A 25886-nucleotide genomic window follows, 5' to 3' on the forward strand; every position below is an offset into this window, starting at 1 on the left:
ATCCTTACTATAAACCCTAAACACCCTCATAGCCACATGCAGAGATCTGTACCCTTTATTTACTATCCCATTTAAATGTTTACCCCAATGAAGATCTTTCCTTATATTAACACGTAAGTACTTAAAATGATCCCCACAAGGAATTTTCACCCCATTAACGCAGTAATTAAAACTGAGAGGACTTTTCCTATTTGTGAAACTCTCAACCTGACTTTTAACCCCATTTATCAACATACCATTGCCTGCTGTCCATCTCACAACATTATCGAGGTCACGTTGCAGTTGCTCACAATCTTGTAACTTATTTATTACTCTATACAGAATAACATCATCCGCAAAAAAGCCTTACGTCTGATTCTACTTCTTTACTCAAATCATATATATATATATATATATATATATATATATATATATATATATATATATAAAACATAAAGGTCCAATAATACTGCCTTCCTCTTAATTATTACAGGCTCAGATAAAGCTTCGCCTACTGTAATTCTCTGAGATCTATTTTCTAGAAATAGAGCAACCCATTCAGTCACTATTTTGTCTAGTCTAATTGTACTCATTTTTGCCAGTAGTCTCCCATGATCCACCCTATCAAATGCTTTAGATAGGTCAATCGCGATACAGTCCATCTGACCCCCTAAATCCAAGATATCTGCCATATCTTGCTGGAATCCTACAAGGTGAGCTTCAGTGGAATAACCTTTCCTAAATCCGAACTACCTTCTATCGAACCAGTTATTAATTTAGCAAACATGTCTAAAATCAGAAAGAATGCTTTCCCAAAGCTTACATACAATGCATGTCAAACTGATTGGCCTATAATCTTTGGCTATATGTCTATCACCCTTTCCTTTATACACAGGGGCTACTATAGCAACTCTCCATTCATTTGGTATAGCTCCTTCAACCAAACAATAATCAAATATGTACTTCAGATATGGTACTATATCCCAACCCATTGTCTTTAGTATATCCCCAGAAATACTAACAATTCAAGCCGCTTTTCGAGTTTTCAATTTTTGTATCTTATTGTAAATGTCCTTGTTATCATATGTAAATTTTATTACTTCTTTAGCATTAGTCTCCTCCCCTACCTGGACATTATCCTTGTAATCAACAATCTTTACATACTGCTGATTGAATACTTCTGCCTTTTGAAGATCCTCACATACACACTCCCCTTGTTCATTAATTATTCCTGGAATGTCCTTCTTGGAACCTGTTTCTGCCTTAAAATACCTATACATACCCTTCCATTTTTCACTAATATTTGTATGACTGCCAATTATGCTTGCCATCATGTTATCCTTTTTTTTTTTTTGCTAGGGGCTTTACGTCGCACCGACACAGATAGGTCTTATGGCGACGACATATTATCCTTAGCTGCCTTCTTTGCCAGATTCAATTTCCTAGTAAGTTCCTTCAATTTCTCCTTTACTTCCACAGCCATTTCTAACTCTATTTCTTTCCAGACTAACAGTTATCAGCGAATTACTTGTAAAGTTAATTGTGAAGTGTGATTATTATTTCAAGCCATGCTATATCTCGTTTGTGAAACTAAAAGGATACTTCACCAAATTAGGTTTGAGATAACTACAATGATACCAATTCAAAGGAGTACATCGCTAATAACTAGGGCCCGGATTTTTTAAAAATGCATATGCGCATATGCAATTGCATATTTTGACATATTTTGAGGGTTAGTGCATATTCTAGACGTAACAACATATTCCGGTATATAATGTCTGAATTTAAGGATAATTACAAGAACTACTAAAATAAATCTGTTTTGTACATCCCTAGCTAGTTGCCTATTTTATGTGCATCCCTCGCTAATTGGTATTTTCGACTGTCTGTGTAACGGCACTTTACTTTCACAACTGACAATGGCAACAGATAGCTTAGGTGTGGGTAGGCAGGCTGGACTTCCCTGAATTCCTTTCTCTACCACAGCAGATAATAATCTCAGGGGGCTGGGCACTTGGTCAGGACAGAAGTATCTTCAGTCCACTAGTTACGTTCCATTTTAATGCCCTGCATCTCATTTCTAAAAGTGTTAGTTTTTAAAAAATGCCTAAGGAAAAGAGCAGCAGAGGAGATTTACTAAATCAGTGGGTGTCGGGTAATAGGGGCTATTCAACAGATGGTGTCATCGTGTACTGTCAAGTTTGCTCAAAGGAAGAGAAATGTGAAAAGAAATTTCAGCTTGAACAGCATTCAAAAACAACTGCACATATTAAAGCAAAGGAGAAGAACAGCACACCACAACAACTACTTCTTACACAGGTAAAGCCCAAGTCCTGTAGTCTTAATACATTTTCAAATGATCTTTGTATGGCTTTCGTATGCAGCAACATTCCATGGAATAAATTAAACAATCCAGTTCTGCGATCATTTCTCGAGAAATATTGCGCAATCAAAAAATACCAGATGAATCAACTCTTAGGAAAAATTACCTACCTCCGCTATATGAATCTACCCTGGAATTGATCCGTTCTGATATCGGAAGGAACTGTGTATGGACATCGGTGGATGAGACAACGGATTCGTGTGGCCGTTACATAGCAAATTTCGTGGTTGGTAAATTACATCCAGACAAACCCGGTAAGCCGCATGTTCTTGCTTGTAAAGTACTAGCGAAAACCAACCATAGCACAATAGCAAGATTTGTAAATGATTCTCTGCGACTATTGTGGCCATCTGAAATTGAGACTAATTGTTGTAAAGTGCTTGTACTGCTCACAGATGCAGCTTCGTATATGTTGAAAGCAGCAAAGGCCCTCCAAGTATTTTATCCAAAACTCATACACGTAACCTGTTTAGCGCACGGATTACACCGCATTGCAGAAGAAATACGCGCACAGTTTCCAGCTGTTAACAATTTAATTGGATGTGGGAAGAAACTGTTTCTGAACGCACCAGCTCGTGTCCATTTCTACAAAGATTGTCTACCTGAAGTTCCTTTGCCACCTGAACCTGTCCTGAAGTGAAAGAAGTGGTTACAAAACTTGAAGATGAACATATTGCGTGTGTCCATGATGCAAAAGGTGTGTTTGAAACCGCTACTGTTTATCAAGATGTGAATTTCATTCATGCACATTTTTCTAAATTTCCAAAAGCCATTGAGAGCTTAGAATCTTCTGGTACTCCCCTCCATGAATCACTTGATCTCGTTGAAAAAGCTGCATCTTCGTTGAATTACGCTCCAGGCAAAATTGGGGAGAAGATTAAATGCAAGTTACAAAAGGTGTTGAATTCGAACCCAGGACTGAAGAAGATTAAGTTAATTAGTCAATACTTGAGTGGAAGTAGGGTATCCTTGCCAGATGTATGCTCCGAAACGTTGGTGCCCATGTAGAAGTACTGTCCAGTTACGTCAGTTGATGTAGAACGATCATTTTCAGCCTATAAACTCATTTTGACGGACAACAGACATAGTTTGTCTCCAGAAAACATTGAAAGACTACTAGTTACCTATTGTGATGCTTCTTTTTGCAATAAATGATACCTGTAAATAGGTAAGTGAATAAAACTGCATGTTTTTTAGAGCATATTTCCTTATTTTCCGTGCATATATTGCAACTTTTTAGTGCATATTTGCATGCATATTTTCAGGTTTTTTAGTGCATATAAATCCGGGCCCTAGTACTTACATCAATATCTTACTTTCTTTCAGACCATTGCTCATTTCTGCCATATTGCTTATATTGTCTGTAATGAAACTTCTCACATTATACTTTTAAAACGCTCTCACAACTTTTCATTTATTTTATTGCAAGTTCAATGTATGTGAAGATGCCTAGATGTATCAACCGTATTGAACAGATTTACATCACTAACACATACAGTGGGCTCACAATGCACATATGACCATCCATCTAAGCTCATACGAACTGTTTTCTCAAATAAATCCTTGTAATACTTATCTCTCTCACACTCACTTTGAAAAATTTCTTCAAGAAGTGGTCCTGCTACTGCAACAGATGGTAGAGGAGTATAGCCAGATCGCAACATACTTACGAGTCTTCTGAATTCTTAATGATTAACGGAGCGGAAGGAACTCTTTGTGGCATAACAGAATTTTGCAACCTGCTTAACTAGGTCCTTGTTTTGTTTTTCACTACTTCAGACAACAAAGCGACTAATCTGACTTTGCTTAATTTTTGGAGTTTTTCCCTCAGTGGATAGCTGATTCGTAACTATTGTCGCGGCCACCAAATTAGGCGGGTGAGGAAAACTGCGCTGTCGTCAGATATGGGAACGGCCAAGCTACAAATGGTCAAGAGTTGCTTACCTCTGAGCACGGATTGGCAACGCTGATCGTGCAGTGCTGTCTAGTTGAAGCCCATCCGCTCCAGGCCACCTTGCCGAGTCATTCCCTGTCGTGCACCTGTTTAGCTCGCACCGTAAGTGCAGTTAAAGATGGATAGTGAAAGTGAATTGATTTGGGCTAAGACAAGAGAGAAGTGGCAGAAAGGAACAAGACATTCAAAATAAAGGATGTAGAAAAACTGATGTCAGAAGCCATCGACCGTGTGACTGCTGCAGATTGGGAAAAGTGCGTCAATCGCGCGGAAAATCTTCAAACAGATGATTGAGCAAGGAATGGAGCCATTCATCCTCAGTGTAAATGACGACTCGACAGATAGTGAGGTGAGTGATGAAAGTGACTAAGATATCTTACACTGCCTTGAAGCTAGAAACAGATTCTTAATTCATTGTAAATTAATGTAAACCTATTCTTTAAAGTAGTTCTTTTTCTATATTACTCAGTACAATATACAATATTCAAATATTTAAAGTTATAATGTAATAAAACTGATATAGATGAATATGTAATCCGAAAGTATTTGCGGCGTCCTGCAGCCTGTGCTGGCACGCGCGCCCTGAACTGCCTCAGCAAGCAACATTTATATGATAGCTTTCCGGGCCATTTTCCAGGAAAATTGCAAGACTCACAGAAATATGTTTCAGATAAAAAATATAAGTCGGGTGATTGTTTACATTTTTCGCGCCGACAAAATTTTATTGGCTGAAGAAATAAAAATTTGGCCGCTTACTGAAATTTTCAATAAATGATTCTGCGGATTTAAATTTACTCGATAAGGATTTTATTTTTAATAATTATTTAAAGTGGTTTACATGGAAAATGGTTATACCATTGAAATCAGCAGTCTTTTCCGAAGCTTGTAGTATAATTTGTTTTGAAGCATTATATGAAGAAACCTCAGGATCTTGAGAGAGAACAACTTGCCTCGCGCTCCGAAATGATGTGTTCAGTTAGACATTTCTTCGCCAGTTGCTACATAACTTTGGCAACCGCGTAATTTCTCTGACCCGCCTAATTTGGTGGCTGCGACAATGAAGATCGTTTGTTTTAATGCTGAAGGTGAAACTACGGGATCTGTCTCTGAATTTTGATCTTCAATGCCAGACATTGCAGTATCATTTTCTTGATTATCTTTTGTGCTGTTAAATCTCTGAATATGTAACTTTATTCTAGCAACTAATCCCTGCATTTCAAAACTGAATGATTTACATTTAGCTTTCATGCCCTTTCCACCTGAAGTGGGAAGGTACCGAGCTCGATAGCTGCAGTCGCTTAAGTGCGGCCAGTATCTAGTAATCAGGAGATAGTGCGTTCGAATCCCACTGTCGGCAGCCCTGAAGATGGTTTTCCGTGATTTCCCATTTTTCACACCAGGCAAATGCTGGGGCTATACCTTAATTAAGGTCACGGCCGTTTCCTTTCCACTCCTAGACCTATCCTATCCCATCGTCACCATAAGACTTATCTGTGTCGGCGCGACGTAAAACAAATAGCAAAAAAGTTTTCAACCTGGATTATCCATTTTAAGTTAAAAGCAAATTTCTTGCAACACCTTTACGAGTACAGTACAACACACTCAATATAGCGACTCTTCCATTAGAAAATTACCGCTTAACTATCTCAAATGAACTGGGAGACGAACTAAACAAGAAATCTTGGAAAATGAGTTGGTACAGCCTACCTTTTCTTAAACTATTAGAAAATGTCACACTGAGCTCGATAGCTGCAGTCGCTTAAGTGCGGCCAGTATCCAGTATTCTGGAGATAGTGGGTTCGAACCCCACTGTCGGCAGCCCTGAAGATGATTTTCCGTGGTTTCCCATTTTCACACCAGGCAAATGCTGGGGCTGTACCTTAATTAAGGCCACGGTCACTTTCTTCCCACTCCCAGTCATTTCCTCTCCTATCGTCACCATAAGACCTATCTGTGTGTCAGTGCTAAGTTAAGCAACTAGCAAAAAAGAGAAAATGTCACATGTGTAAATTAATGTTATTTCCATATCAGCGTTACATGTATGCCTTCTAATGCTGTTTAGCTTCACTTTTCACTTCAAAAAGCAGTTAAGTTTCAATTCTTAATCAATATCTGTACATTGAAGTCAACCACAGGAACAACCATTCTTTTAACTAACATCCGACCCACATGCAAAAAGAGCTCTCTGTTTACTTATGTGCAACTGTGCTCTTGCAGTGCCAGTGAATTTGCTGATTATTACGAGTTTCTTTCTCGTTAATATTTAGTAATTTATTAAGGAGGAATGTACACTTAGTTACATTAGTAATTTTGCATTATTATGTTTGTAGTCTGTTTTGGAGTTCAGGGGCCTGTTCCACGAACAAACTTTGCAACTTTTCAACTTTGCACTTTTCAAATTTTGCAAAGTGCAAAGTCTTTCTGTTCCACCATGGTCTAGGTTGTACTTTTCAATTTTTTCGCAAAGTGAAAAGTCTTTGCGAATGAGTGATACGATCGAGTTTATTCCATGAGCAAACTGTATAGGCCTAATAATCTTACGATTTTAATGCTTTACTTTTCGCAGCGAATTTGACGGTATAATTGTCGTACAGTTTACGTTTTTATCATGGGAAAAAAGGTTATTACAAGTAGCTGGCTGTGCTGGAAGTTGTCAAGGATAAACGTGACATACTTTTTCGACAACTTTAAAGATAACCTCTCAAATTGTGACACATCAATATTAACGAGAGTAGGCTGCCGTCAACACATTCACACTAGTGATGTGCTTGAGCCCAGCTCGAGCTGCTCGAACAGATGACGTCAGAGCTCGAGCCTGTTCGAGCTTTGCTCGAGCTTTTGCGCGCGCCGCAACCTAGCGCCTTGCTGTTACTAACACCCAGCAAACTTGAGAAGGATATGTAAGAGTATTTATGCTGGACAGTACCGGTTCGTCCTCTCTACTGTTACTTCCATGTATTTTGTACATAATTTAATTTCGACCCATACCTATATACTGGAGACAGTCAAAATTTGTGTTTGTGCGATGATTCGTTACATATGCCTCCATCCGTATAAACCAATTCTCTACTAAAATGTGTTGTTTGGGCCGTATAAAGACAGAAAAAGGAAACCATTCACGTGTTGTAATAGTTACATATTTAAATGGTTACGAGACTAAATATGTATATTTTACCTGCAGTTGTTGTTGACACGTTTCTCGCTCGGGTGCATGGCTCAATGGTAAGCGTGTTGGCCTTTGGTTACAGGGGTCCTGGGTTTGATACCCGGTAGGATCAGGATTTTTAAAACCAAAAGATGATGTCTTGTTTTATTTGTTCCAGATGGGCTCGAAAACTACTGAACCGATTGACCTGAATTATTGTAAATGATACAGCTTGAAATCGAGTCACGTTTGAGTTTCATATAGCCTATATTTCACGCAATCAGACAGTAACATTGCTGCATCATAATATTTATACACGTATTTGTGTATACGATTGATGAGATGTCAATCCTTTCTTACTTAAAGTCTTCTATACGAGCAACAAGGGTAATACTCTCCCAAGGAGTGGATTTAAACCCCCCAACATTGAGGATAGAAGGAGAACCTCGCCTGAGGCGCTGCCAGCTGTCTTAGCCGCCCAAAGCATCGCATTGTAAGAATAATATTACCGTATTCATAATTTTGCACGGTCTAGAAAGCCAAGATTAACAGACGAGAGGATCTGTCGTGCTGACCACACGACGCTTCGTAATCTGCAGACCTTCGGGCTGAGCAGCGGTTGCTTGGTAGGCCATGGCCCGTCGGGGCTGTTGCGCCATGGGGTCTGCGTTTTTTATTCATAGTGTTGCGTCCAACGTGGAGTTGTTACACGGCACACAAGTACTGCCTTGGGAGGAAATATTTCTGTTAATACGCGGGGAATATTACGGGTACATCCTTCGTCATTTTCATTGATATCATAACCTAAGCCTTCTAATTTTATGGCCAACCTTTATTCCTCATAAGATATACGCCAATGACTGAATGTAGTAATATGTGAAAGCACGCACCTTCGATATAAATATTATACACACACACATGTGCGAAAGGTGCTTCACTTCATATGCTGTTTGCTAATCTGCACGTTCTATCTGTAGCCCGAGACAGACTCCGCCTTCTATCACGTGACTGCTCGAGCTTGCTTCGAACCTCGGCGCGTATCAGGTCGGCTCGATCCCGCTCTCTACGTGAGTGATGGGCAAACGATACCCGTGTTCAAGCGGGATCGAGCCGACCCGTTACGGGCCGAGGTTCGAAGCAAGTTCGAGCAGTCACGTGATCGAAGGCGGGTTCTGACTCGGGCTACAACTAGTGATAAGCAAACGATACCTGTGTTCTAGCGGGATCAAGCCGACCCGATACGCGCCGAGGTTCAAGCCTGTTCGAAGCAAGCTCGAGCTGTCACATGACCGAAGGGTGAGTCTGACTCGGGCTACAGCTAGTGATAGGCAAATGATACCTGTGTTCTAGGGGGATCGAGCCGACCCGATACGGGCCGAGGTTCGAGTCTGTTCGAAGTAAGCTCGAGCAGTCATCACGTGACCGAAGGCGCAGTTGACTCGGGCTACAGCTAGTGATGGGCGAACGATACCCGTGTTCGAGCAGGATCGAGCCGACCCGATACGCGCCGAGGTTCGAGCCTGTTCGAAGCAAGCTCGAGCAGTCACATGACCAAAGGGTGAGTCTGACTCGGGCTACAGCTGGTGATAGGCAAACGATACCTGTGTTCTAGGGGGATCGAACCGACCCGATACGGGCCAATGTTCGAGTCTGTTCGAAGTAAGCTCGAGCAGTCATCACGTGACCGAAGGCGCAGTTGACTCGGGCTACAGCTAGTGATGGGCGAACGATACCCGTGTTCGAGCAAGATCGAGCCGACCCGATACGCGGCGAGGTTCAAGCCTGTTCGAAGCAAGTTCGAGCAGTCACGTGACCGAAGGCGGAGTCTAACTCGGGCTACAGCTAGTGATGGGCAAACGATACCCGTGTTCGAGCGGGATCGAGCCGACCCAATACGCGCCGAGGTTCGAGCTCAAATACGTCAACCTCTTGTCGGTAGATTTAATGGCACGCAAAGAACTCCTGCGGAACTAACTTCCGGCACCTTGGCGTGTTCGAAAACGGTAAAAGTTGTTAGTGGGACGTAAAGCCAATAAAATTATTATTCTTTCTTGGCCCTTATATTTTTCTAGCCCGATTTCCCCAGCGCTTTAAAACGAGGATGTAAGGGGTTTTTATTTCCTGTTTGGAGCCATAACCATAGAAGTAAAGAACCCCATTGTTCGTTATTGGCTTTACGACCCACTAGCTACTTTTTCGGTTTTCGGCATCGTTTTCTTTAATTGCCCATCTTCTTCTTCGTCTTAATCTGCTTACCCTCCAGGGTCGGTTTTTCCCTCGGACTCAGCGAGGGATCCTACCTCCACCGCCTCAAGGGCAGTATCCTGGAGCTTCAGGCTCTGGGTCGGGGATACAACTGGGGAGGATGGCTAGTACCTTGCCCACGCGGCCTTTCCTGTTATGCTGAACAGGGGCCCTGCGGGAGGATGGGAAGATTGGAAGGGATAGACAAGGAAGAGGGAAGGAAGCGGCCGTGCCCGTAAGTTAGGTACCATCACGGCAATAGCCTGGAGGAGAAGTGGGCAACCACGGAAAACCACTTCGAGGATGACTGAGGGGGGAATCCAACCCACCTCTACTCAGTTGACATCCAGAGGCTGCGTGGACCCCGTTCCAGCCCTCGCACCACTTTTCAAATTTCATGGCAGAGCCGGGAATCGAACCCGGACCTTCGGGGGTGGCAGCTAATCACACTAACCACTCTACAACAGAGGCGGACTAATTGCCAATCAATTAATAAATTGATGGTTTCATAACGTAATGCTTACGCACGTAAAATCGGTATAAACTGTATACCTCAACAGTAAACTATGTAGACCCTGTCTAGGCGGACATTCTGAGCCTTTAGCCAGTCAAATGCGAGCGGCCGTCCACTGTGCTATTCATGAAAAACAAAACGGAACCTATTAAGAATATTTTACCTGCATATGTCGACGTCGTTTACGTGGAGGTGTCTCCCCCTCATTTGGAATGGTGTCATGCGACGAAGGACGAATATTATGAATTTTTAAGTATCTTATCATCGTCGATGTATTTTTACTATCGTTTTAATATTTTATCACATCGAGTGCATTTTACTCGTTTGTCTGGAAGCTCTTCAAAGTAGTCCCAAGTCCATGACCTTTTTCTACCGGCCATTGTCTGCTCTGTCTGAAGTAATAATAAATTCGTCTATTATAATAATGTATTTTCTTTCTTTCTTAAACTGCATACCCTCCAGGGTCGGTTTTTCCCTCGAACTCAGCTAGGGATCCCACCTCTACCGCCTCAAGGGCAGTGTCCGGGAGCTTCAGACTCTGGGTCGGGGGATACAACTGGGGAGGATGAGCAGTAGGCCTGCCTCGCCCAGGCGGCCTCACCTGCGTAACCTTAAGTTAGGTACCATCCCGGGATTTGCCTGGAGAAGAAGTGGGAAACCACGGAAAACCACTTCCAGGGTGGCTGAGGTGGGAATGGAACCCACCTCTACTCAGTTGACCTCCCGAGACTGAGTGGACCCTGTTCCAGCCCTCGTGCCACTTTTCAAATTTCGTGGCAGAGCCGCGAATCGAACGCAGGCCTCCGGGGGTGGCAGCTAATCACACTAACCACTACACCACAGAGGCGGACATAATAATATATTATTGGGAGATAGTGGGTTCGAGCCCCACCGTCGGCAGCCCTGAAGATGGTTTTCCGTGGTTTCCCATTTTCACACCAGGCAAATGCTGGGGCTGTACCTTAATTAATGCTACGGCCGCTTCCTTCCCAGTCCTAGCCCTTTCCTGTCCCATCGTCGCCATAAGACCTATCTGTGTCGGTGCGACGTAAAGCCAATAGCAAATAAAATAATAATGTATTACTAATTATTAATGAGAAAATAATAGCTCGTAGCATACGAAAAACATGTTAACTATCGGTACTTGAAAGTAATGATTAACAACATTAAGCCTGCAAAACACGACAAAGTTATACAGAAACGTATTTCTGAAGAGCGGACAAAATGTAAAATGCAAAGGTACATATTAACGAAATAAATATTACCAATCTGTTGTTCGTACTGCCAGAAAGACTTAAACAAATGTTCTTTCCGTTCACTGAGAACGTTGTGTTCACCACCCCCCACACATAAATATACTGAGTGTACCTAGTAATAATCTAATAGGACGAATTTTCCGTCCGCGCTCCGCTTAGTCAATGTGTGGTGTCGCCTGACAGTTCGAACAGGTTCGATACGGCATCGAGCCTACGTAGCGTATCGGGCCGACTCGAGCCTGTTCGAACTTCCGTATCATTCGCCCATCACTAATTCACACACAGAAGGAAATTCACCCTTCATTAGAAATGCCGTCGCTATATTGAGTGGATTATCAGGCCAACGTACTGTTAGGAAATATTACATTTACTATAACATCTACGACTTTGGTAACAGTTCGCAAATAATTGTTTTGATGTCCCATGCATTGGTGTTACACCGTGCAGCTGGGCACCATTTACTAACCAATGTAAGCATATAAGAATTTGTTCTTTTCCGGAAAGGGATTGACTTCTTTTTGTTACATGTTTCAATAAATGTCCGATCATTTCAAGAATATAATGAGCCTGTGTTGGGGTAATACGAAATCACTCGCGAAAGTCCGTCGAAGTGAGGTTATGAAAATTAATCTCATCTTTGTACGTTCTCTTATTGGATTCTTCATCACTGTCCTCACTTGATGCTAATAGAAGCTCACGTCGTAACGTGTTTATATCACTAAACCAAATTCTACGCCGAGAAACTAGTGTACGTACTTGCTAATTAACATATGAAAAGGGAATCATCTCTTTGCAAGATTTATGAAAACTTTTCACTTCATTTCTTTGCACTTTGAATTTCTGTACCAATGGAGGAACATAACAGGCTTGAAAAGTGAAAAGATTCCTAACTTTTCACTTTTCACTTTGCAAGTTAAATCTGAAAAGTGATGGTGGAACAAAATCTGAAATGAAAAGTGCAAAGTGCAAAGTGAAAAGTTGCAAAGTTCGTTCATGGAATAGGCCCCAGGATGTAGTTAACTGCTGTAAGTGAAATGTTTCATAAGCTTTTAATTTAAATTTAAAGTTTGTCTCTTAGTCAATCGGTGCAAAACTGATATTTACTACGCTCGCCACTTGGGAGTTTAGCTACACAATCTCAAATCTGATTCACAGTTCACTCAATCTTATCATCACAAAAAACAAATCTGCACAAGTTGGACGATAACATGTAAATAATTACACATACAACTATTGTAATCCCTTTATATCCTGAGCTGCGATCACTGCTTATACTGCACAACCTCAATTTTCATTCAATATTCGTCCAAACTTATTACTATGCATAATATTTTTACCAGAGTTGGATGAAGGCATGCTATAATTACACCTTTTAAACTATTGTTGTCATTTCTGACTTAATCACTGCTTGCACTTAACCTCAATTTACCAGTATATCTATGCTAGTTCAATCTTATTATCACATAGAATATTTAAGAATAATAAAAATTCTTTGGTGAACCATTTGATAATTACGCATATGGATATATGTCTCACTTTTGATTCTTCTATGTAAGTAAGAAACTTCTTGAGATGGGCTGCTAAATCCCTGGTGATCATAAAGTAAGTTTCTCTCCACTCTGCTCAGGTATTGTAAAACATTTTTCTACGATTCCAAACATGCGGGATGGGTACAAAAGCGCCACCCCATTGACCACAAGCAATAAGACAACAAGAAAGCTGATTTTAGGTAACTGATTTTATATTAATTTTGAACATTCGACAGCAGCTAATAAGATGAGATTAAGTAAGCCAACTGAATTTATAATCATAGATATTTATTATAAAAACAAATTTATTGTAGCACACATAACATACCTGTAAAGTATTTAATTTTAGGAGAAACATTTCACACTTCTCATATTAGCACTTACACAGGCTACTCTTAAGCTAAACACCTGGAATGTGGGCTAGAACATTCTTATCTCTATTAAATTCTCTTACCACTGACAAGATTTTAATAGACTATTATTTATCACTAAAAATAATGTTTAACAAGATACTCATTAATTCAATTCCACATTTTATTTCATCAAAATCATTATCTTGCATTTACTCGCTAATACACAAAAATATATTATAAGGTAATGAAGCGGTATTTCCCCCTCCCCTCACTAATGAACAGAATTATTGCCATAGCAATCCCCTCACTCCCAAACTTTCTCTCCCCTCTCCACCGACCAGAGTTATTGCCTACAGCATTTCCTTCAACCCTCTACATAGGAACGATGACCAAGGGAACTGCCTTCAGTCTAAACGTAGTCCCTGAATTTAACAGACGATCGGCAGCTTAGGTTAAATACAGAAAACTTTCTCAAAGTTACTTAGGTGACAGCAGAGGACTATTGTTTATCCAACCCTTGTCCTGTTTTTCTACGGGGTCCGGTATGAGGTGAGATGAATCTGTCGTGGCAGGTTTTTATGACCGGATGCCCTTTCTGATGTCAACCTCAACAGAGGAGTGAACGAGATGAAATGAATAACATGATGTATGACAGTAGGAAGGGAGAGGGTGAAACCCGGAGCCAGCAAATAGCCTACTCCTGTTGAATAGCTCCAAGGGGTCTGCTCAAGGCTTAATGTCTCATCCAATGGACAAATCGCCATCAACAACGCCGTATGTCCCCCACTCCATATCAAACACTGCGAAGAGGTTTGGAATTTAATCCAGGCCTTTGGCATACAATCTAGTAATTAGAAATTGTATACCACAACCTCTCCTACACTGCCAGCCAACATTCTGACAGTGAAAATTCTCTGAACGCACAGACTAACAAAAGTTACATTACTGCTACTACTGCTAGTTGTTTTACGTCACATCGACACATAGGTCTTATGGCGACGATGGGACAAGGAAAGGCTAGGAGTGGGAAGGAAGCGGCCGTGGCCTTAATTAAGGTACAACCCCAGCATTTTGCCTGGTGTGAAAATGGCAAACCACGGAAAACCATCTTCAGGGCTGCCAACAGTGGGGTTCGAACCTACTATCTCCCGAATACTGGATACTGGCCGCACTTAAGCGACTGTAGGTATCGAGCTCGGTAAGTTACATTACAGAAAGTGTACGAGGTAAGAATGATGATGATGCTTGTTGTTTAAAGGGTCCTAACATCTAGGTCATCAGCCCCTAATAGTACGAAACGAGACAAAATGGAATTACAATTTAAAAGTCCAAAATTTATCCACTGACCAGAATTCAAAACGTGAGAATGAATGAATGAATATGAATTTAAAACAATCAGTGGATCCGATCTGCAATGCCTCACCTTCCCAGAAACTATATTACCAACCAAGGGACTGTTCCCAAAGCATAATCCTGAATCAATGATGCTTGCTGTTTAAAGGAGTTCAAAATCCAGGTCAACAGTCCCTCATAACGGTACTTATCGCTAATAAAGAACCAGCATGGTATTTCTCAAAATGCGGTACTAATCAAAAGTAGTGCAAACTCACAGTGTTCCAGACATTATGGTACTACTCACAAGTATTGCCGTTGCACAGGTATCGTAGACCTAATGGTGTTTCTCACATAATGACGCCACTCGTAGGCAACACAAACCCATGGTGCACCTCACATAGGTGTACTAATCACAGGGACTCGTACTATCCCGTGGTGTTCCTCAGAAAGTGGGTTTAAATCACGGGTGACGCAGGCCAACGGCATTGCTCATAGAGTGGTAATAAACACAGGCAACGCCCAGACCCGTGGTGTTTCTCACATAATGGTATAAACCACGGCCAACGTAAGCCCGTGATGTTTGGCATATAGTGGTACTAAACACAGGTACTGGAAACCCACAGTGAACCACTCGCTGTTGCTACTAATTGCAAACCTATTGTGTACTTAACAGAGTGGTAGTACTCTCAAGTAAAGACGACCCATGGTGTTCCCCGCATGATGGTACTAATCACAAGTAGTTTTATGGTTCTAATTCATTCGGATCTTGGTCGCCCCTTTTAGTCACCTCTTACAACAGGCAGGGGATACCATGGGTGTATTCATCTGTGTCCCCCACCCACAGGGGGCAGAGAGAGAGAGAAAAAGGAAGGGATCCGTCCCTTCAAAAGATGAAGTAACGGACGAAGAAAGACAACGGCCACGAATGGCGTGAAAATGAAAGACTCCCTAGGCCTTGAATGCTGTAATACTATCGGGATGTGAAAAGAACAAGAGTTGACCAAGGGTGGTTGGACAGGATAGATGAAAGTGAGGAGCTTGGTACAAGTAAGTGAAAGCTATGCCAAGACTCAGCTAAAGGCCCCATGGTCGCCAACCCACGCTCCCAAATTGAGAGCCCCTGGGGCCCCTTTCAGTCACCTCTTACAACAGGCAGTGGATACCGTGGGTGTATTCTTCATCTGCATCCCCTACCCACAGGGGGTACGTAAGAATGGAAGGAGAAAACCAAGGAATGAAATGAAAAGGTTTTCATAGCAAAAGATAATATAGATAGCTGTATAACCTAGTCAACAAACTGATAACCCAAATGGAAGTACGAGTACCAAACAATGAAAACCACTTACACGAAAGAGGAGTGTGATGGCACTGTTTCCTCAAGTAATCTAGAAGATTTCCAAGAGGTGCTAACTCCGTTATCATCATCAAAGGTTGTGACAGCACAACACCATCTAACCTGTAAACACACATATTCATACTGATGGAAAGGAGGAAATAAATGTCATATCAAGTCCTGTAAAGAGATAGACAAACAGGAAAAGAAACACATAATAGGATGAACACAATGACAGGTCAAGTCCTACAGAGAGAGAGAGAGGGAGGGAGGGGAACAAGAAAATGAACATAATGCCAGGTCAGTGCAGGAGGAGGGAGCAGCAGAAAGAGGACATAAGAACAATCATGAAAACACACAAGGACAATCACCACATCTTCATACACTTTTGTCTTTGAATAGATACACTCCCTTCTGCCTGCTATTAAGTTTACCCTATTATGTGTTCCTATTCTTGTTCCTATCTGTATATATTATAATGTGACAGGAGTGGTAAATAAACACACAACTAGTAGCATTTTAACTCTAAGACTACAGTTTCCTTCACAACTACTATTTACATGCACGCACGCATGCACACTATTTCCACAACTTACACTTCTATTGCGTACACAGACACAGCCACACCAGATTCACCGTTTATTACACATTACACAGTCTCACAATTATACGCAACATGCACAGTATGTCGTAACGGCCAACAGCACACTTCGCCAAGTGTACACTCTTAACAGTCCTCGACTGGTGTCATTTGCCGATCCTCGAATTTTCACTGCAGCCAGATGCGAGAGATCCTACTCCACAACATCACAGGACAAAATGTACTCAAATACACCTCAACTCCACGACAAACCGAACACTCACTGAACTCCATGGCGAGTAACAGACTGCACCAGAACAAAACCTACAACACATTCAACAGAACTTCAAATTGAACCGAACATGAAGACACTCACCGGTCGCCTGTCTGGCTTAGCAGTTGAAGATCAGTATCGAATTTGGACACATCCAGAATACTGTAAGCTCCCAGTTCTCCGGAGATTTCTAGTAGTCACCAGAGGCTTCCAGGGAGACATCAGAGAAAGGCCGGTACATTCCACTACAAGCCTCTCCTTCCTCAAGTTAACGTGCGGGCAGTACCACGGGATCGCCCCCGCCCCCCTCCTTAATGCTGCACCACAATACAGTGCCAAGTGATCCAAATGTATGACCATCTCCTTCCTGCAAGGGAACTGCTGGAATCCAGCAGAGAGCATCATTGATTCAGGAGGCAATCATGTATGGGCCCTCTGTGATGTCTGGCCTGACGATGGTTGATGCAGCCCGATGTCAACCGTGACTCTGCAACTCATCCCCAAGCCACCCGTCTGTGATCAAACTGTCGTCGTTACCCTCAATTACCAAGAGGGGGTCGAGGCCACTCCCACAGGGTAGTTCCTCAACAGATGGCTGCGCTCATTGCAATTCCAACACAGGTGACTCGCCGTCTCGGTGGTGGCATACGTCGCTCGTCGTTACAGGGGGAGCCTCCAGTATGTCCTCATACCTAACAGCTCACAACCTCAGTGATAGTGCTGCAATACCCTTTTCTGCAACCATCTCCAGGGCAATCGTCAGGACCCTTGAGGTTATGCTCCCCTCCAGGCATCATTTTCTTACAGGTCTCTGTGTCACAGAGTCCGTCAATGGAACTGCAGGCCACCTCACACTGGATGAGATCCTGGGGTAGCCCGTCCAGAGCCATGTAGGCTAACTGCTCAGCTTTGACGAATTCTGCAGTGATTCATTGGCACGCTGGGTCCCCTTCTTACACTGGATACTGTAGGTGGTCACCGTAGTGCCCGTCAAACACTCCCATAATCTCCTCGTAGGTGGCACCCGGCCGAACACTGTGTAGTACATCCGCTTTGCACCCAAGAAGCCCAGCAATCAGGTGTAGAGTTCTCTTCCAATGTCCACCCACTGTCTTCACAGATGGTCTCGAACTGTGTCCAGAATGTACTCCAGGAAGACTTTCAGTTCACTCAGTTCTGGTTCAGTTCACACTTAATTTTTTCCAGACTATATCTTAGCTCATTTTTGAGTTCACTAATGAACTGACCCTGGCTGGATGCAAGTTCATTCCTTAGTTGACCCTCACCAGATTTAAGTTTACAAAGAAAAAATTAAAAGTATCCTCCTAATTCAATACAAATCATAATTCCATCATACTGCTCCGTCTAATTTTAATACTTTTAATTTTTCCTTTGTAAAGTGAAAACCGTCAATACGGAAATGATTCTAATATCTCATAATGTAATAGATTTAAATTTGCTCTTAAGTCTGTCTAGTATATTGAGAAGAGTCTGAAACTGTGCAGTATGCATTTTACCATTCACTAGCAAATTCTACAAGCTACAAAATACGCTACCAGTTTATCCCAATTCCAAAACCAGTTGTAACATGACAGAGGTGGTAAACACACAGCTGGCAAAGTTCTAACTCTTAAGACTGGTTGAATTTCAAACTGCTAAACAACATACACTAAGTTCCACAACTTACATACATTTCCATAGTTGCCAATACATTGACACAGCCTCACCAGTTTCACAGCTTACACATTACAGTCTCACAATTATACACGGTGAACACCACCCTTTGTCAATAGTACACTCTAGCAGTCCTCAATCAGTGCCACTTGCCGATCTTCATCCAATATTTCTTTATACGATTTTATATTCATACTTCAAAATAGACACTCCAAATGCCACAGTAGGGAACCACATTCAGACTGGTTTCTAGCAAACCAAATATGTCAAAAGTTTTTTTAAAATACACACACACAAAAGCATACCAGCAAACTTTTAGAAACCAAAAATAGGAAGATTTTTTTATTCTTGGATTTCTTCACATATATTCCACCACGGTCTAGGAGAAAAAAGATCAGGATAAAAGGCATACATATCTATAGTTACAATGCGAATTCACTATTAAATTTTAAAATCTTAAACTAAGAAAACATAAAAATGGTTACAAGTAAATGTACCCAAGCATTCTAATTTATGACACATATGAATAATATTTACGTCACACCGACACAAGCAACAAAATGCATAATACCGCATTTTCTTGCGTAATTAACGCACTTTTTGACGAAAAATACTGGCGAAAACTTTGGATACGTAAATTATTCAAGGAATTCAGATATTTACAAATTATTTACAAATCATTTACATTTAAAAGATACAACAAATATAATATAAACACAATTGGTTCAACTCATTTGCGGTTATTGTCAATTGGCGTAAAATTCCGGCGAGAGATTTTTTTCTAAGAAGTCAAATAGGGTACATCAGGTAAGTTAGACACGTGGGTTTGGAGTACTGACAATGGAAAATATTCTTCCCATTACGAGCTGACAACACGACCTGAAGTGATATAAACATGAACTAATAAAAGTACAATTCATGTAATGCTGTAACAATGACATACTGGCAAAAAAAAAAAAAAAAAAAAAAACTGTCCAACACAAGAAGGGCCGGGCATCAAAGGAGGGACCCTGGTATGTTACCCCAAACTGTTGGTATCCAATCTCGTAAGAGTGACGTGTCCACCCACCCTTTTTCTTTAATACGAGCTGTTCCAGCTGTTACATCGTTTTTTGTTCCTGGTGGCGCGTACGATAACACTGTATGTTCCTTTCTTTTTGATTGTTCGACTTTAAGGCATATGGAAACTGATTAGCGTCTGACCTGCGGTTCCTATAAGGAAGATCAAATATTCCTTCACTTTATGGTTCTCAATCACAAAGTGATGAAAATGGTTGAAATCATTTGTCATTTTTTGGCATAGTGTTGTTCTTTGCTGTTCCATTTATCTTCATAGAATTAATCAAGCCTCAGCTAACCTTCAAATCCGAAACTCTGATCCCATGTATATACAGCAGCTATTTCTCATTCTTTAAAATACAGCATTTCATGAGAAATGGCTTATCCAACGTTGCATAACATTATCATATATTTAAGCAGATGCTCCTCTACTTGCGGAAACTTGCCGCTTTTTGGTCCCTGAAATGCTTTGCGAGACTTGTTGGATGCTCGAAGTGCACTTCTGTTACCGTGATAGCGCACGTTTCATTTGGACACTGAATACTTGCTGCCCGCTGCCATATTCCCGTATGTTTCGGCGTAACTGATAACCGCAAGTTTGTATGATGCAGTATTACTCTAATACTGTGGACTGACAAAATTTTGAGATCACAGAATGTCCCATACCCAAAACACTCGTAAAACTAGTGCAGTGGGATTTCCTGCCGGCTAATAACAGCGGGTTGCCCTGTATTTGGAATGCCCGCTTTTGCAATAGGAAGCCTGCTACTAGGGTAGTTGACATCTTTATATCAAAACGCATCCGGAGCTGAGTGATGTTCGAAGTTGTGGGTGCGTCAAATACGTTTTCCCCACTTTGGACCCAAAAATATTGGGATGCGTAAATTATGCAAGGGCATTAAATACGTGAGAAAACACTGTAGTTTACTTTATCAGACGGTAAAATGAATGGAAATTTATAGGTATCTGAACACTTGGAGATAACGTTTGTTATATTTTTTGGCCATAACGAGAAAAGAAAATACCAGATACTGTCACTGACACATCCCCCTTAAAAACATTCAACTCAATAAAATTATGCACTTAAATACGCGAAACTACCACATACAAAACAATTCAATACGTCCCATACATTATTAACATGCGATTTTGACAGAGTGGGAAAGCATAGAAATGCAAGAAAAAACACATGGCCTACAAATCCGATGAAACTACGCAGAGAAACGATGTTAACAGCACGCGAACAACACAATAAACTCATTCTTCCGTCCCCATTAACTGAGTCGCTAGCTCGCGCCAGTCTCTCTCGCTTGCAGGACGATTACCGCCCCAAATCCCCAGCTGTATAAAGCACACGCTGGTGTGGTAAGCGGGAAACACGATGCACAAAGGCGACGGATAAAACACTAACGAAATAAAGCATCAAATAAATACGCTTGAAAATAAGGTTTCGTAAATTACACAAAGACATAAGAATTTATCCTTTATCCTAGGGAAAGAGTATTGGCCGTACTAGAGGTTATATTGGTCAAAAATAGGAAGAAGTAAAAATAAATCAGAAAATCGGAAGACTAGTTAAAAACCGGAAAGTTTCCGGGTAAATCGGAAGGGTTGGCAGGTATGGAAAAGTTATCAACAGCTGTATTAGGGAAAAGATGATGTGCATAACGCATGCCATATGCTAAAAAAACAGAAAAAATGGTTCCCTCATGATTTGTGTGTTAAACTGATAATACATCAAATAAGTCAGGAGAAACCAAGTACATCAAATGTTTATTTTATGGTCTTAACTTACTCCCTTACTCCGGGAGTATAAGAAGATAAATGCAAACGACCAGCTACCAATACACCAGGACATCATTGCTGCTGAAGCCAGGCGTTTACGTTCGCGGAACCCCTCCATCCGGACAGCGAGACACCTGGTGAACAATAATTTCAACCTCTTACAAACCTGGAAGGATGAATTAGTAGAAAACATTCCATGTCAGCTGCAAGACATCACAACACCACCAAGTGGCTTTCACCTACCCCGGAAAACATGGTCAACACTGAACAGGATAAGAACAAACCATGGCAGATGTGCAGATCTTCTCTACAAGTGGGGACATATACCTTCGCCAGAATACAGTTGTGGTGCTCCCAGACAGACCATACGGCACATAGTGAATGACTGCCCGACGTATTCCTATAGTGGCAACTTCAGTGACTTTGTGGAAGCAGGTCCAGCTGTAATAGACTTTATTAACAACTTGAAAGTCGAACTGTAAATAATGTAAATATGTTTTTTTGTTTTTCTGACTAATATTGATATGTACAGCCAAACGCTAAATAAATAACTATAAATAACTGAAAATTGAGGGCTGATAATTTTCAGGACAATCACGATGCAAAACCTTCATTTTAAGCAGATTCAGTACTATAAAAGATTGATCACAACATCAATATATCAATGTTCTTATCTTCAGTATTATAAAAAGGTTCATAATGAAAGAAAAAGTTTTTAAGACATGCTTAAGTGCTCAAATTCTATTCTGAAAAGGAGTTCTATAAAATGCCAAAAAATCTACAGATACTTGTGTCCCACATTTCAACTATCTTCAATTGAAATTGCTGTCAAGGATTCAATCCTGATACCATGATCAAAAAAGTAACTGCCTAATCTCATACTCCCTCTCCCTGGTCCTAACATATTAAAAATAATATAAAAACACATATTCTTACACTTCAAAGAAACAAATAATTTATAGAAAATTCTATCTATGTAACATGACCACTTGTCTTAACTGACCACATTTTTATGAAACTGGCAAATTTCCATTTGTTTGCATATGCATTTTACTCCAAGTTGACAACCTGTCTAACTTGTATGTGGGCCACTATCCACTAATATTTTATGTACTATTTGCCTGTGTAAATTGCCCTCTGTAACACTAGTTGTTGGAAATACTGCATCAAACTGTACAGAATTTATAATTCATAAAGAAGTATCAGAAAATATTCAAAGTGCCCCTGAGGAGAAAGAAAAATACAATGATGATGATCCCTATGGCACCAGAAAAAAAATAGAGAATCAGTTCCAGCATATAATGAGCCCCTAATATGTGACAAACATTTAATTAAATATTATAATGCCTATCATTCAGATGTTGTAAAAGAACTGTTTAGACCAGGGGTTCCCAACCTTGTGGGCGTGCCCCCCTAGGGGGGGGGGGCTTTATCAGCGGGGGTGTGAAGTGATTTCCGAATTAATTTTTTAAACTTGTACATTACAATTTTGTGTAATAAACATTTTTTGAATCTCTCCAAGTAATTGTCGCACTAAGCCAATCGTTCAAAGCACTGGTAATTACCAACTGTCAGCACAAACCTCTGCGGAGCCACGAGGTTGGAGGTGAAATAAGAAATTTGCTGTGTTGTGAGGAGCAAAATGAAGCCTCAGAGCAGATGCGGGAACAAGACCACTCAACGCACATTTAATTGCACACTCTGTGGACCTACTTGCGTGAAAGTAAACCATGACCATACGCGACGTTTCAACTCATCAACGATGTAGTAGTTTCTTTCATTTTCCAGTATTTTTGTTACATACTGTACAAGGTTTTTCTCACAAACAAAATATATTACATGAAAGACGTACTCGTATAAATGTCTGTATTATATCAAATTGATCTAGTAGTGAGAACAACAGGAGATAAGGCAATAATAGTAGGCTAAATTATAATAAATTTATTTAATATCATATGTTAGGCTTTCACGGCTAGCGTGAAATTCTATGTAGGCCTATTAGTATTTTGGGCTACAACTATTAATGTTTAACCACATCAATTAATGAAACAGTGATATTTTCTCACCAAAGATCTTAACTGGCAATAAGTTACTACAGTCAGGAGTCGACATTAACTCTGCAGAACAAATAATATTGGAGTTTCAGAAGCAACAAATGAAGTGGAAGTTCCTCCTTCCCTCTTACTCAGCGGCATATAGACTTGTTTTGTGGGTAGCTCGTCCTTGAATGCTCTGTTCCCACCCCTACTCATTCTTATTCTTCCCTTGCAGTCAAATTGGCGAGAGCTACATAGTACAACTGTCCCGTCAGAGATGGCACAGTAATGTCCATGATAACACATCGCCGATAGACTATCAGTGGCCGGGCCGTTCGACTGTTTGATTCTGTGCCTCGTATACTTTCGCAGTGGACGTGTCTGTCAAGTTGTTTATTGTGAGTGTTGTGTATGCTTCGCTGTAACAGTGCGACTGTGTGAATTGTGTTATTTAATATTGTGACTTTTAAAAAAATGATAACGATGTCGAAGAAGAGACTGTACAATGATGACATTAAATAAGGCTTCACAGTCGTTGAATGGAACGGAATACAACAGCCTCTGTGTTCTGAGTAACGATGCGATGAGGCCTGTGTGTTTGGAGACACACTTAAACACGAATCATTCGGGCTTAAAAGACAAACCCACAGAATTTTTTGCAACTAAACTCAACTCACTAAAATGTATGAAATTAGATTCATCGGGTACTTTTAACCAAGAAAATGAGAAAGCAGTGGAAGCATCATATGAACTAGCTCTTCTGATTGCCAAAGACAAAAAAGCACACACATTTGGGGAAACATTAGTAAAGCCATGTATGTTATTAGCCGCAAATATAGTTTTGGGTGAATGTCTAAAATTTTTCTTTCTGATAACAGTGATAACACAGTGAAGTGCAGGCTTCAAGAACTGTCAGAAGACATTAGAATGCAAATTTTGGAGAAGGTGAAAGCATCTCCAGTGATTTCAATTCAGTGTGATGAAACAACCGATGTGGCCCATTGTTGTTAACTGATTGTATATTGTCAATTTGTCAACAGTGGAATTTTAACCCCCGGGATGTCGTGCCATGGTCTTTTCGACTGCTCGCATTCTTCTTTTGTTACTCTGTCTACGATTGTTACAGGACAGATTTCTCCTTACACCATATCTCCCCTGCAACCTTCCTCTAATGTTTTTAGCTAGGTAGTGCTCGCTAATTGCTCTTCTATTGTGGCTGTGGATGTTTATGTGAGTGCGCGGTGCTTTTGACCGCGGGCGACTTCTGCCATTTGTTGAATTTGGTTCTAACCCTGAACGCGCAACTATTCATATACACGAATTGTTTGACTGTTTACTTGTGTTGCGAGTGAAAATGGATTCCGAAGAAGTTGATAGGATAAGCAAATTGATTGATGGTGTGGAAAAGGAAACAGAAAGACGAAGACTTCGTGTGCTACCTGCTCTCTGTGCATATGCCGGGAGCACACTGTCTTCACCTGTCAAGCTTGCAGTATGGGGACAGCAGGTAAAGATGAAGAAAATGAAGATGACCATTTTATTATCTAAGGACGCAGTCAGCTCACGAATATAATGAAGAATGACAAATTGTCTTTAGTGAACAGTAAATCTCTAATTGCTGTTACCCTTCTATCTGTTGTAGCCTTGCTCTTACCATTGGAGTGTATACCTTATTTATATCGCTGTAACTTTTTGTACATATTTTTACTGATAGTTGTAAATTACTCTAAAATTGCACTATATTTCTTTTACCAGTTTACTTTTGTGAATTCTGTGAATCTATGTTCTTCCCAATTCACTGTTTTTTAATATGTGTTAAGTAGAACATAACGTTGGTTATTGTATTATTTTAAAGCACTATTTAAATGTAAATAAATAATATTTGTATTTTTAATGATAAAAATAGAGAGTAAACAAAAATATAGCAACATAGGAAAAATAAATTGTAAATTGAAATACAAAAACGGCATGGAGTTCTTGCGCGGTCTTTTCCACCGCAGGCGACGACTGACGTTACACTGAGTCACGCAACTCCCGAGGGTTAAGAGAAGAAATATTATTTTCCCAATGTTTTTAAACAACTTCGAAAGCTTGTGATGTGTTTTCTGCCATCGATAGTTTTTTTCCAAGAACATGGACTTTCCTGGAAAAACGTAGTGGGTGTATGTACGGATGGTGCACCTGCTATGATTGGGTCACGTTCTGGGTTTCTCAAACTGGCCAAAGATAAAAATCCAAACATCATGGGAACCCACTGTATAATTCACAGGCAGACTTTGGCGGCCTAAACTTTGCCCCAAGATTTTTATAATACTAAAAGTCGCTATAAGATTTGTGAACTCTGTGAAGACAAGTTCTTTACAGACAAGATTGTTTGAAGCCCTTTGTGTTGACCTTCAAGCCGATCAGAAGACTCCTGTTCCACACAGAGGTTCGCTGGCTATCAAAAGGGG

The 25886-nt window shown here is 40.7% G+C and overlaps 1 protein-coding gene across 3 annotated transcripts in view; it reads right to left on the minus strand.

Moving 5' to 3' along the window:
- The window catches only part of Ack (activated Cdc42 kinase), a 366870-nt gene that overhangs the window by 248506 nt on the left and 92478 nt on the right, over positions 1 to 25886 (minus strand). For all 3 annotated transcript variants that reach the window (XM_067139427.2, XM_067139425.2, XM_067139426.2), the window contains exon 5: positions 16039 to 16148. In XM_067139427.2, coding sequence (XP_066995528.1) covers positions 16039 to 16148 — 110 coding nt within the window. The remainder of the gene's footprint in view (positions 1 to 16038; positions 16149 to 25886) is intronic.

The sequence above is a fragment of the Anabrus simplex genome, chromosome 2, assembly GCF_040414725.1.
Source record: "Anabrus simplex isolate iqAnaSimp1 chromosome 2, ASM4041472v1, whole genome shotgun sequence".
NCBI lineage: Eukaryota > Metazoa > Arthropoda > Insecta > Orthoptera > Tettigoniidae > Anabrus > Anabrus simplex.